General features: G+C 39.3%; 1 protein-coding gene across 1 annotated transcript; it reads left to right on the top strand.

Annotated features, from left to right (window-relative positions):
• The first annotated feature begins 4,253 nt into the window (after positions 1-4,253).
• On the top strand, positions 4,254-14,613 carry LOC120905194. The gene is made up of 3 exons (XM_040316057.1): positions 4,254-4,490; positions 12,371-12,447; positions 12,533-14,613. The coding sequence occupies exon 3, from the start codon at positions 12,544-12,546 to the stop codon at positions 14,611-14,613; it is 2,070 nt and encodes a 689-aa protein (XP_040171991.1). The 5' UTR covers positions 4,254-4,490; positions 12,371-12,447; positions 12,533-12,543.
• The last annotated feature ends 201 nt before the right edge of the window (positions 14,614-14,814 follow it).

The following is a 14,814-nucleotide window of genomic DNA, read 5'->3' as shown; positions in this document are numbered from 1 at the left end:
ATCCCTTTTTACGGACGGATCCTCTTCAGACGTGGGCACGGGCTTTGGTGTATATAATACATCCAAACAAGCCTTCTTCAAATTGAGACAGCCATGCTCAATATTTGTCGCAGAGTTATATGCCATATTCTACGCGTTGCTTCTAATAAGCGCGAGCCCTCTGGATCAATATTATATATTCACTGACAGTCTCAGTGCTGTCGAAACTTTGAAATCCGTGGAGGCGATGAAGGGCTCTGATTACTTTGTTAAAAAAAATCTAGAAACACTAAGCTCTTTGTTCAATAAAGCGTTTCGAATATCGCTTGTCTGGCTACCTTGCAGAATCCCTGGCAATGAGAGGGCAGATCTCTTGGCCAAACGAGGCGCCTCTGAGGGCGATTCCTTTGAACGATCGATTCAGCCTCACGAATTCCTCCGCTTCCCACAGCAATTATGCATGGCTCGTTGGCAGAGCATGTGGGATGCCGATGATCTCTGGAGATTTCTTTACTCCATCTCTCCTAGGAGTCCACGTCATATGGTCATGTGTGGAGTTTGAAACAACAAGACCCGCACTAATATCGACGGTTCCAGCAATAGGGAGGAACCCTGAGGTCCCAATACGTGACATCCTTGGTCAAAGGGACTACGATTACGCGAGAATTCTGCACAAATGTGCTAAAGAGGTTGGCATCACCTTATAATCACGTACCGAACTTATATGTTTAGAGACCCAATAAATGTAAAGGTATGATCATGTATGGCTTAGGGTGTATGGGCGTTCGTGTGCATGGGTGTGTGTGTGTGCATGTGGATTTTCTTTATATCCACATCTACACACGCATAGGCATGTGAAAACTTATTAATGTTCTCGCGTGTACATATTTACCCGGTTATGAATGATTGTACCTATTCGCATATTTGTTAGTAGTAACTTTAGTGCCTAGTATACAGTCCACGTTGTATGTTTAATTATGTTTAGTGATCTTCGGGCAGTCTGAACACATAACCGACGGTTGTGACGAGCTCAGAGTGGTGATTTAGAGCAACCAACCCATCGCGGAGCACTAGACAACCCGAATGCTGGAAACCATCGCTCGCCTAACATCTGTAAAATACGGTGTCGATGCTATATACACCGAATCCCTGCTCGCTTGGTTGGGAATACTGGAATACCCCATAGACATTATGGAAAGAGAACGGCTGGCATACAACAGAATCCGAGCCCACCCGGAATAAGGGGCACAAAGCCGAGCAAGGAAATGTGCTCCGGCTAGCCCATAGATATTAAAAAATACAATAGAACCAACAATGTAAGATTTAAGTCTAGTCCATAATGATACGGCCAACCAGGCTGTCCTTACGAGAAAAAAAATGATCCCTAAAAAAAGATTTCAAAGTTGGAAAAATATACTTCCATTACACAAGTTCCCCCACTTAACCCAACATTGGGCCGTGGGTCGTGTATTTGTATGAGTGATTACGCATTGGAATACTCGTGATCGACAAAATAACTTGGAGTACAATTCCCTTTAAAAACGATCAATAATCATTTGAATCTAAAAATGACCCAAGCCTGCAAGCTTAAATTTCTGCCTGTCAGTGGAACAGTATTTAATCGAATTTAATTTAATTTCGTCATTTGAGTACAAACAAAGATAGATAAATTTTAAAATCTTTTTATTTCCCTTTTTCTGGTTCAAATTGTTATATTTAAGATCTTTTATTACGTAAAACTCGAGACACATTGAAAGGTAATATTCTAAAAATAAATTGTAACTGTTCGTCGTTTACTATCTATACCAATCTGTCTTTATACGTATGTTACACGAGGCGGCCCTCGACTACCCATAATTTATTATTTATTTATTAATCAAATATAAATATATTTATTTAGCTATTCAACACCTAATCCCTAGCTTATTCCCTTAACATCTGCCTTAATCCGGTGTCGCCTAAAATTCGAAATTAATAAAATATTCTCTTTAAATGTGTTGGTTGTTAAACTAAAATCAAAGTGATAAGACCATGTATTGAATTGCCTTTATAGCTAGTAACGGCTCATTGTATCCATATAAGGTATGCCTGCTCTCACCAACAAGCAAGTTATGAGAGCGAAGAGGTCTCGAAGGCACGTAGATGTTGCTCTTCTCGAATAAACAACGTCTAATTCGTTTTTTAGACGAATATGTTAGCAACAAATAAACATTGGTTTACCTTAAAACGGTGTTCGAGCGTCTATAGGCCAAGTAGACGGCAACGCGAGCGATAACTTGACATGATTGTAAGTCCTCTGAATTGGTCGCATTTTAAAGCAAGTCTTGTAAACTTCCGTTGTATTGCCTCTATTGTGTTGAGCATATTGTGTAGTGCAATTCGGGAACCAAAGTACTGGGCAGTACATCACCCACCAGCACAAAAGATAAGTAAACAACGACATAAGACTTAAGACATAAGTACATTATCGGAATTGTAGAAAGATAAAACCTAGCATCTTGTATGCCTTGTTAACAGTGTTGTCAACGTGTAAATGGACATTTAAACTAGAGTACAGTGTAACACCTACATCACAAACTTCCTGATGACGATCCAACACGCTGCCTAATAACGAATAATTATACTTGATCGTTTTTCAAGTCTATGAAACGATATAATGAAAAAAATTATCTAGATCATTTTTAGACACCAAGTACCAAACACCAAGTATGAGTCTCTTCGTCCATGAGGCTCCTATTGGGTACAGAAGTCCTCGATGACTACTACTGTACACACTGTTGTATATGCTGGAATTACCATCCACGGGGCCCCTAAATTGACAGGGCCCCCGCGGCCGCTCAGTCCGCGTACCGTTAAATCCGCCACTGCTCGTGTGACGTCCGTATTACAGTGAAATCTCCCTAAGGCAAATCTTCAAGGGACCGTCAGCTTAGATTAGCGGTTTTCAACCGGGGGGAGGGGGGTGCAAATGATTCGCCAGTCTCGGGGCCCCACGTTCCTAGCATCTAGGATAGTTTCGGAGGCCCTAGGAATTAGTACTCTGTCCAATTTTATACATACTACATACTATAGACTACCGATCTACGGAGCTCCTGAATGTGCGGGGCCCCAGGCGACTGCCTATTTCGCCTACCGTTAGATCCGTCGCTGTGTAGACAGATTATTGTTGTTTTTGTTGATGTTGATGTTGTTGTTGGGGTTGATATAACTCATTTTGATGCCTCTCGCTACCCCTGGCCCTAATTTAGAAGCAATCGTGCGACACACTCGCACTCCACCACCCCATCACATGCCCAAACGCTCCCACCATCGTGGTGTTGCCCAAAATTTTGCTGTGTACATGAGACACACACTCGCACTCCTCCGTTGCGAAGATTGGAGGATTTTCGTTCTGGGCATTAGGCAATTCATCTTGAAGAGACCACATCTTAGAGAGATTTCACGAAAACCCTGGTTTACATTGTAGAGCAGCTTACCATTGTTTATTTGGACTCGAAAACGGTGTATTTAGGAAGTTAAAAATTGTAGCCCGTGTAGCCCGTGAGCATACTTTTAACTGTCATCCCTTATGCGACCCAAATCGAGTTTGTTGTCACTGGTATATACAGGGTTTCGAATCATATAAGGGAATAGTTCAATCACTTAGGGGAATGTTGCAAATCGGTAGGGGAATGTTGCATGCAAGCTGTGGATGTTTGCAATCACTTAGGGGAGTTTTGCAATCGATTAGGGGAATGTTGCAAGCGTACTGTGGAGCTGTCATCAGACTGTGGGTGCCGCTGTAAATACCTCAAAATATTTTCGTCAATCTTACTAACTTATCATGTTTAATTATGGCTCCACAGCAGGATTTATTTAGTTTATCATGTGTACAGCAGAATCCCACACGAAAACAACTCCAAACGATGTTTAAAAAAAACATCAACGGTACCAATTCGTAGCTTTTTACACCGTTACCCACAGTCTGATGACAGCTCCACAGTACGCTTGCAACATTCCCCTAATCGATTGCAAAACTCCCCTAAGTGATTGCAAACATCCACAGCTTGCTTGCAACATTCCCCTACCGATTTGCAACATTCCCCTAAGTGGTTGAACTATTCCCTTATATGATTCGAAACCCTGTAACATGTCGTTGTTAATTTCAGCAAAAACATGAGATGGGATAAGGCGGCACTGATATATGCTTCACAAGATAAGATTACCTACAAAATTTAAGTTCGTTGTAAATCTATTACAGACCATTTCAGTTCGCAGCATTCCAATTCAAAAGGTGTGTTGGCTCGTCTGGGTTCAGCCATCGGACAAGCTAGAGGACTAAAACACCATAAAAGTTTGTGCAAGCGATCCAGTCCGATTCGTGAAGTGAAGTGTCTGGCGTGCATTGACGATCGTTAATAGTAAACTATTGTTGTTCGATTGCTACTGGAACAGATCACCCATGCGCTACTCGTGTGAATTGCCTTAGACTTTTTCTAACCACGCAGATTCCCGTTTTATTTGCTAAATTTGTAAGTGTTATTGTTTTTTTGTTAGTCATTTTTGCAGTTCATTCCTATTCCTGAATGTTCCTATGTGTGTGTAATGTGCTTAAATGTTTGCCGTTTGTCGTTTTTTGCCAGAATTTTATTACGATAAACTATTTGTCAAATCAATTTTGATTCCCATCGGCAAGGTAAATTACTCAATTTTGGTTTACATCTCTATCCAGAGTTAACCTTAATAACTTTCTGAATTTCTTTACCTATACACTCTTAATGAGTGTGACGCACAGTACGGCTGGTACGAATTTTTGGTCGCTATCAATGTTATCGCAAGGGCTTTGCGTTTTATACATATGACATCGACCGACAAAATTGCTCGATTCTGCGAATCCCTTGATTTACACTTTCGTCGGGGTGCATGTCGGTACACCCAACAATTACCAATTGAAACGCGCAACACTTGGTTTGCAAAAATGCGTGTATTTCAGTCTAAATGCATATCACAAACATCTTTATCATTTTCTTTCCAAGTTCAATTCGTGTCAAGTGATGGTACAGCTGCATACAATTGGTATCATATGTTATGATATTTTGTACTACACTAGTTAATTTGGCCCGGTTGCAGGTTTAAGCAACAGAACCTAAGACGTGTATACTAACTGCAGGGCACATTTAAATGTTTTCATTCAAACATGTAGGTAAGCATTCCCGCTCTCTTTTGATGTCTATTTACTGATACTTTTTATGATCGTGTTGCTATCTTGGTACAGGCTTCCATCCTATTGTTATCCCGGTTTATAGTCCTTCCATATTTTTGTCTTATTTACAAATGTTAGTTGTTCCATTACATTAGCAATCGTGGTCCACTTTCTTTTTCAGTATGTTTGACTATCGGCTGGACTCGTGGTACAGTCGTCAACTCGAACGACTTAACAACATGTCAATCATGGGTTCAACTTCCAGTCTGACTGACTATTATCCTGCTATGGTTTATCAAAAAGTCACTTAAAACCAAGCCCCGGTGTGGTGCAGGCAGGCCTTGGCCGACAACGGTTGTTGTGGCAAAGAAGAAGATGTTTGACTATTCCGCTATCATTGAACATTTTCACAACCATATAGGACATACGAAAATTTAATTTAGTCATTCATGAACTTATGGAATAGCTACAATTAAATGTCATGACATGTTCATATGACATATGGGTCCGAGTCTTCCCTACACAGGGCTCACTGTCACGGTTTATTATTGACCCGTGCCCCATCTTCTGCAAGACTATTTGTGTACCAAGCAACCATGAATATTCAGGAGTGATAAATGCTAATAAAAACAATTAAATGAATTTCATTTAACTTTGTAGCTTCATCATGTGCTCATATAAAAAAGAACCCCAGACCCAGGAATGTCCTTATTCCGTGTATATTATTATCCCATTACTTTTCCCAATAGGAGTTGCTGTTCATTTGAGTTTTACAGTGCAGTTCAGTTGTAATTCCACTGCTGAACCATACAATTGTTTTTCCCGCAAAATATACTTTCAATGGATGAATAAATTGTAGCAACCTTGATCCCATAATAATTGGGAATTATTATAGCTAGGTTAGGTTTATAGATTAGGATAGAGGATTAGGATAGTTTATAAGAATAGAAGGAAGTGAGAATAAAGCCCTTCTTTTGGTAACGACACAGCCGCGAGACTAAGCTCCGTGAACCCGCTACAAAATATTAAAATTCAATTATTCAATTTTTTTTTTTCATATAATGTTTAACACAACTCGTACTGAGCCTTATCCAACAATCTGCGTATGGAGACCCGATCCATGGGAAATATAAACCCGTTATATGCATGTTTTAAAGTTGTTCACTTAGTCCTAGTTATGTAGCTCCGATGGTTTCACTATATTGCATTGTACCACGCATTTTTGGGTTAATGTACAATGAAAAATGGTAATTGTTCAACGTTCATAGCGTACGATTTTGCAATCCTTTCAAGCAAGCATTTGACTGCACTTGGATGATGGTTCGAAGCAAGTCTTTTTATTGAAACGTTTTGAACTACACACCAAAACACTACTACGCACGATAAAATGGATGGAACGGGGTAGAATCTTTACCACAGAATTATTTAGAATCACTGGGAATAATTTGATAATTATTGATACACCTTCAACATGTGTGTAGAAAAAAACAATGATCTTCTTTTGATTTGAATGCCTCAATGATTCAATCACTCTACCATTGCTTGTTGCCTCGGAGAATGGAAACACCGCAAAGAAATAAAAATCATCCAAGCACCCATAGTTGGTTAGCAAAACCGTTCTATAGTGAATAACTTTTTCGTACAGGAAGATCCTATAGTGAGCAATCGTTTCACCTATGAGCGTAACGTGAGCGTGACGTGAGCGTCACCTCTTACTTCGTTTTGTATAGGGAGATTTAACGTTAAATTGGTACGAAGAGGGGTGTTTGTAGCAGGTAATTTGTCATTGCCATTGTTAACTTACGAAAGATAAGATAACACGTACCGTTTGGCATGGAATATATAAGATAAGATATACAGGGTTGTCGCGGATTTTATAGACATGTTCAGACAACTTGTTGATTCGATCGAACATATGATTGACTCTTTCAGCGAGATATTGAATTGTTCGGAAGCAGACGTTGACATCCCTCTGGGCAAATTTGCTGCAGCGGGATATTTTGCTAAAAAATATCTGTCAAACACACATTTTTACTCAAAGGAAGTCTAGCAGCTAGTGATGTGCTCTGTGGAACGCACCCACGACTCCGATCCGACTCCGGCAAAATGGAACCACTAGATCCGCCCGGAGTTGGAGTCGCTCGAGTCGTCTGGAGCCTTCCGGAGTCGTTCGGAGTCGTTTGGAGTCGTTCGGAGTTGTTCGGAGTCGTCTGGAGTCGTCCGGAGTCGTTCGGAGTCGACTGGAATCGGAGTTGGTCGGAGTCAACAGGAGCCTTTGTGCTTGTGATCAGACATTTCCTTTCGTTGTGTTTTTGTCTTTCACTTTGCGCGTGCACTTCTTATACAGACTTTTGTTTCGAAGGCCGACCTCGGATGAATCCAGACGACTCCAGACGACTCCGAACGACTTCGAAAGACTCCGAACGACTCAGAACGACTCCGGACGACTCCAAACGACTCCGGACGACTCCGACTCTGAGCGACTCCCAACGACTCCGAACGACTCCGAACGACTCCAAACGACTCCGGTAGGCGCCGGACGACTCCAAACGACTCCGAACGACTCCGAACGACTCCGATTCTGAACAACTCCGAACGACTCCGAACGACTCCGGACAACTCCGGACGACTCCGAACGACTCCGAACGATTTGAGAGAAAATAAAGATTTCCAATCATTTTACTCGAAACATTGTAAAATATTATAAAACTGCAACGATATTTTGATTCATATTCCGGACAATTTTGAGTTTTAAGGTTTGGACACTTGATTCTGAATGTCGGTGTCCTCCTAGACCGATAGAACGATGGTCCTAAACACAACGGAGTTTTGGTGCTGTTTTTTTCTTGTACTCGTAGATGAATATAACCAAACAATTGCTACGCGAATCGACGGTCTTTCCCTTACTGCCATCAATGCGTTTTTCACAAACATCTTCAAACATCATTGTTTTCTTATTATTAACACTGTTTAAAAACATTTTTTATGCAATAAATCACAATGCGCTTCGGCTGTTCGGAATTAAAAACAAGATAAAAAATCTTGCTTCGTTTTCCGAACAGTATTAAATTCGTGTTTAAATGAAATTACGAGCACAATATGGTGAAACACTTTTGTTTTCACGTTGATAACTACTTCCAAAATAGCTTCTTATTTATTTCAATGCACGTGGTCGCGATAAATAGGAATTATCAAAGAAATAACACTGACGTGGGCTTGAAGCAAAGCTGCTAAAAATGCCTTTGGTGATTAACTGACCGAAAAAAATATTTATTTACTGTCGCATCAGGGCCTACTATGGGTGGAATTCATGTTTAATTTATTCTAGTACATCATGGCAAACATCTAAAATTAAAAAACAGCCTGCCCAGGAACTTGGTATGAAGATATTTAATAAAATCATGCGAAATGTCCGGAATTTGAAGCTGTCCGTAATTTGAATCATAACGGTAGTTTTTAGATCGTTTCCGAACCTTGCTGTAACGGTTGTATATTGTGCATTTCTTTATGCACCCTTGTTTTAGGAATTATTTTGTTGAATTGCAGGCAACCGGACTACATATATTGCCATAACGTAACATTTTAAGGCGTAATCTAATACGTACGTTGTCAAAAGCCATATCTTTCTTCGTGAATCGTTCTCCTTGCACCAGAAACAAGTGAAAAAAAGATTCGCTAATATTTTTGCGTTCACACAGCACGAATCTTCGCTAGATCTAGCGGTTTGTTTTTAAGTCGTACGAGATGACGACTGTACCACCGGGAAATGTTTTAAAATATAACCAAAGTCTATTTAATACAGAGTTCGAGTCGTGCAGAACATTTGATCAAAAAGCGTGGGAAAGTTTTGACAGCTGGATGAAAAAGCTTCAATAGCTTCATCGTAGCATACATTGAGGTTGTAGTTGTTGTGCATGCAGTGATCTTAACGCATTTTCGGTCATTTTTACATCGTTCGTTCGTAATATTGGGCCTGATCGCCAACGAAAGTCGATAAAATTTATCCGATCGGTTAATATGCTCGACTTCACCGGTGGAATTTGTTTTCCACCGGTGGATAATTTCTCCACTGGTGGATAACTCTTTCCGATTCGAGTAGCCATTGCTTTTGCCTACATGTCAATCACACTTTTTTTTACATATAGAGGTGTTGTTTTGCGGAATGAATAAAATAGTAAATTTTGCTTATTTACGGACCATCTAGTGAAGAATTCACAGCAGAAGTGGCCTTAGACAGTACCGACTGTTGGCCTGTTCCAACGATCCGGGTAAAGTATAAAACGGGTTGTTGGCTGAACAAGTCTAGATGAAACAAAATCGTATAAATTGGAAGACGAGGTTTGAATCCTTTCTAAACTTGCCGCCTTCGCTGACCCTTGTCCTGTGTCATGTACCATGGGCGCCCATCAACTCCAGCCGCCGCAAACGTTGGATCCGTGAACGTCCGTATTTTACGTTCTCGTGCAAAAATATATTGAAACAACGTGGTACAATTATTCCGTGCAATAAGCAGTGTCAGAAGCCGCTCACGGTCTCTCGCCCTCGTCAGTCCATTATCCTGGCCTTAATGACTGACGCCACCAAGTCATCTTGCCACTTAAATTTAAACCTACTACGCCCTCTCCGCAATTGCGGATTTAACGGTAAGCGGACTGAGTGGCCGCAGGAAGCCCCGTGGATATGAAGTCCAGCATATATAGTGTGTACAGTAGTCTCATCGTGGACCTCCGTGAACGATAGAGGCTCCATGGACGAAGGTACTCAAAGACTACAGGGGGCCCATATATGAGGGATTCCGACCAATACCCCCCACTCTCCCAAGAAAAAAAATAAAGTGTGAATTTGATTCAAAGCCAAGTGACGAAATCAACCCTCCCCCCCCCTCCGCACAACACCTGAGTCGTTCGTTTCCATGTGTTTAACTGAAGCCTGGCGAGCTTGATACGACAATGAATGTGCTTCCACACATACGATGATGATTGCGTCAGATTTGATAAAAATAAAATAACTACGTTAAAATTGTAATCTAAGCGATTTAGTATAGATGCTATTCAAGTGTACATATTCGTTTAAATGGATGAACAAAAAAATTCATTGGGTAACGCGTTTGTCACGAGGCGTGGAACTTAGCGATGTATGTGTCAATCCGAACACTCCCGGGTTGTACCCTTCCATAAGCGACTCTGAGTTTTTGGGGATAGTCCGGAAGGTACAAGTAGGCACAACACCTTCGATAGGTGCAAAACAACGCAAACGATTCCAACCGGAACTCGCCGCTCCAACGGATATGAGTTGCTTATATTTTCTTGTACCTAGTGATCCTACTGGTCTTCTTAATCTCGTTGCATTTACGTGTCGGAACCGATTCTAACATGCCATAAGGCCATAACATAAAGTTGGATAAAAGAAAAAGATTAGCAGAAAAGGATTTATTTTGTTGGTTTTTCATTTCTTAGCTTGAACCATAAAAATTAGATACCTGTTATAAACCTAAATTTATGTGTTTTTATTATTTATTAAAAAAAAACGCATAGATTTATATTTTCTAAAAAATAATATTTTAGCTAAATCGAGTGATAAAACATCTCAAATAACTGAAATAGCGAAAAAACATTTTATTTTGCGAGCTGTCAAACATGGTTTTTCATATTATTTAGTTTTCCACTGTTATATCAACTGGGGTGGAGCAGTAGTTATAGCTATCCGACTGAAATGGTTTTTTTATATGAAGTTTTCAACTGCATATCCCACTGCTCGACTTTTTAACCACGTTGCTATGGCGGCTAACACCATTCCACTCCACTGGCAAACCCAAAGTCCATATAATACAGAGGTCGATGCATAGCTCGATTTTAGCCCACCATTTTGAAAGCTTATTTTTGACAGTTAGATGAAAAAGCGTTCACGAACGATTCCAAGCAACCAAACACTTTTCAGGGCGAATTGTGCATTTTGTGCTCAAAACTTAGTGTAACTATACATTTCTTTCTCATGAACGTGGCATGGAGTAGTTTTTTCAGTAATTCATCGCTTAAAAATGACCACAATCAGAAATCTGGCCTCTTAGCTTTGACCCTCTTGAGCTGCACAAGATTTCGTCGTAATTTCGGGCACTGATCTTGTTGTAATTGATAATTTCACTATAATTCTATCTTTTCTTGATATTGGCCAACTTTTTAAAGTACAATATTACAAACAAACATGTAAAAATGGCCGAAAATGCTTTCAGACCACTGCATGCACAACAACTAAAACCTCAATGTATGCTACGATGAAACTACTAAAGCTTTTTCATCCAGCTGTCAAAACTTTCCCACGCTTTTTGATCAAATGTTCTGGACGACTCTCCAGAAACTCTGTATTATATAGACTTTGGGCAAACCGATCGGTTAGCGGAGATTCTGATTGAGAAACCTCAATTGGATAACATTGGAATTTTGCTAACCGATCGACTAAATTATCCACTCCGTTATCGACTTTCGTTCCCGATCAGGCCCATTGTACTTAAAAAAGTTGACGAATGTCAAATAAAGAAATAATTATAGTACAATTATTGATTATAACAAGATCAGTGTCCAAAATTAGGACGAAATCATGTGCAGCTCAAGATGACCAAAACTATTAGGCTAGTTTCCTGATTTTGGTCGTTTTTAACTGGTGAATTAGTGAAAAAACTACTCCATGTCATGTAAATGAGAAGGAAATGCATAGTTACAATAGATTTTGTGCAGAAAGGCACAACTGGGCCTAAAAAGTATTTGGTTGTGTGGAATCGTTCACAAACTTTTTCATCTAACTGTCAAAATCAAGCTTTTAAAAAGGTGGACCAAAATCGAGCTATGCATCGACCTCTGTATTATATAGACTTTGAATATAACTGTAAAAACACCTCTCTTTTTGTGAATAACTAAAAATAATACACACATTATGGGAATGTATGTATTATTTTCCATTACACTACACAATTGGATTTGCTTACAATGTATCTTTCAGGGACAATATTTGAAGTTAATTTGACACGAAAGCTACGCTTTAAAATTCACACTCATACTCTTTATAACAAAACCTCAACAACGACGATAACAATGCCACATCAATCAAAACCGTCTTAGCACCTCAGACTGATTTAGCTGGCTCAAAAAATGTTAGAATGATATGATATATGATATAATATGTTTTAAATTTCATCAAAAATTTCTTTCGTTACAGCTAAACTCACCATTGAAAGCACCAACTCAATCTCAATTTTATTTGTACAATATCGATTCAGCGTCAATTTGAGCCAGGTACCCAATGCATCATTATAGTATATAATCCACCTGGTACTAGAATCACACGATATAGTTTGGGTTATTTTATTTCAATTTACAGAAAAACCAAACATGGATGCTCAAGCAAAAAGTCGAAAAACGTCTCCCAACTATAGCGCTGTTGCAAACAACGACTCGATGCCGTCATCGAGCAACACCTCAAGACCATCGAATCATAAAGAAGCTAAAGGAGCATCTTCTTATCATGGTATGTTTTACCATCTACAACTTGGAATGGTTATACTTCTTCGAGCTTTTATCCTACACTGTGAACGAAAGCTATTGAAATTTGAAATCACGATGGAAAACAAAGATGGTGGCAAGTTCGACGACATAGTGTTGTACTACGAAAATGCAATGATACCCAAAGGTACTGTTTACATTCAAGCTAAACATAAAGATCCAGTAGGAAAGTTGAAGTCAATCACACATCACGATTTACTTAGTGGACCTTATTCAAAGGGTCCCTATTCAATTCCTACTTACTTTGTGTCATACCTTAAACACTATCACCGTCGCAAGGATGCACAGATTTCGGGCACGTTCCATACATACATTTTGTGTACCAACGCACCACTGAGTGATGATGTTACGTTCATGTTACCATTAGCACAGCCAACCACTTATGGCGCCTTTTCTTTGTTTGACAGAATCGGTGGAAAACTGTATGTAATTAACAAAGCAAACAATGATGTACAACATGAGCTAAGAAAAGCCAGTTTGGATGTGTTAGGAAATACATTAGCATATTGTATTAAAAATGGTTATGAAATCAATGGCGAGGATTGTATTATTTTCCAACTGTTCAGTGATTTGATTGCATCTTGTGTAGAAAAAGTCAACCCAGGCATATACAAGTTTATTGAACAGCCTCAAATTGCTGCTGGTACAGATTTTATTGCGATAGTTCAGCATTTTCTAGAAAATAAACATGACAAATCAAACGAACAGAATAAAAGCAAAGAAGCAGTAATCATTTTGATTGCAAGCAGTTTTGAGGAAATTTTGTCAAACTCACGAAACAATGAGCCGTATGCAAAAGTTGACCCCATTATCGAAACATTTTTCGACGAGTTTCTGCTAGTATGTGGCACCAAAAATGATAAAAAGCTGCTTGAACAAGCGCTTGAGATAATGCCAGCCTGGGTGAATGATACGAAAGATAAGTTTGAAAATTTTTCCTACATGCTTCTTACGGCTCTAAGAGAAAATCCACGCGAGAAGATAAATCTGGAAAACATTAAAAAAAAGTTTACAGAACTCAAAGTAAACGATAATTACTGCGAAATTCTAAAGGCTACAAATAAATATTTCAGCAGCAAAAACAATTTGTATTCAACCATTAGTTTAGAACCGAGCTCTCTCCGAACTCTTGAATTGTACGACTTTGTAAATGAGTCATCCTATAGAATTTATCGATATCGTAATTCAGCTAACATAAAAATGAGTTCATTAATCGTGAAACAAACGGTAGAGCTACTTGGCTACAGCTGTCTAATTGTAGACTGCTCAGACGGTCAATCGAAAGACAACTTGTGTACTGTCCTTTCTGATGTGGTGAAGTTTATTTCTGACGTTGGTCTATCTTCTAGCACTATTATAACGATTCTTGGCAAATTGGAAAACGAACTCATCACCAATATTAGGAATTATTCTAGAGATAATAAAACGAAACTCATCGTCGTTGAGCAAATTGCCGAAGATGATTCGTCCGAAGATTGTTTACTTGTTAGTGATCTTACAAAGGAGTCAAGGGAGCAGTTATACGAGCAATATAAACAGTTGTTTAAAAATGGAACAACAATGGCTCTCAAGCAAATTGTGCAAGAAAAGGATTCGATGAGCTTTTTATGTAAAGTGTTGGACAGATATGGTCATAAGAAGGATGAAAACATAAAGGAACAGAGCTTTCAAACGATCAGCTCATGGTATATTCCACATACTCTAGAACCATATAAAAGTGATCGTGATGATACCAATTCATATACTTATTATCATGATCCGTATAACAGTGATAGTGACAGGGATAGTGACAGTGACAGTGATAGTGACAGTGACAGTGACATTGATTCTCTTTTGTCGGATTGCTCGTATAACAGTGACAATGATAGTAGCAGCGTAGAGTATTCGGAAGATGAATAAGTATTTGACAGATCAATCAATCCTTCGAGGGGAAAAATCGAAACGTTAAAGACAATCATTAATTCAAAAATAAATCTAACTGCTCTATGGTTTCCAAGTTTAGTGATCAATCCAAAGTGCGCATCGTTCTGGATGATGCTGGGTGTGGTAAAACCGTCTTTTTCACATGGCTTGCGTTGGAGTTATCCCATAACGATCCTT

This window comes from Anopheles arabiensis, chromosome 3 (assembly GCF_016920715.1).
Source record: "Anopheles arabiensis isolate DONGOLA chromosome 3, AaraD3, whole genome shotgun sequence".
Taxonomy (NCBI): domain Eukaryota; kingdom Metazoa; phylum Arthropoda; class Insecta; order Diptera; family Culicidae; genus Anopheles; species Anopheles arabiensis.
This window is presented reverse-complemented; position numbering and strand designations above follow the sequence as displayed.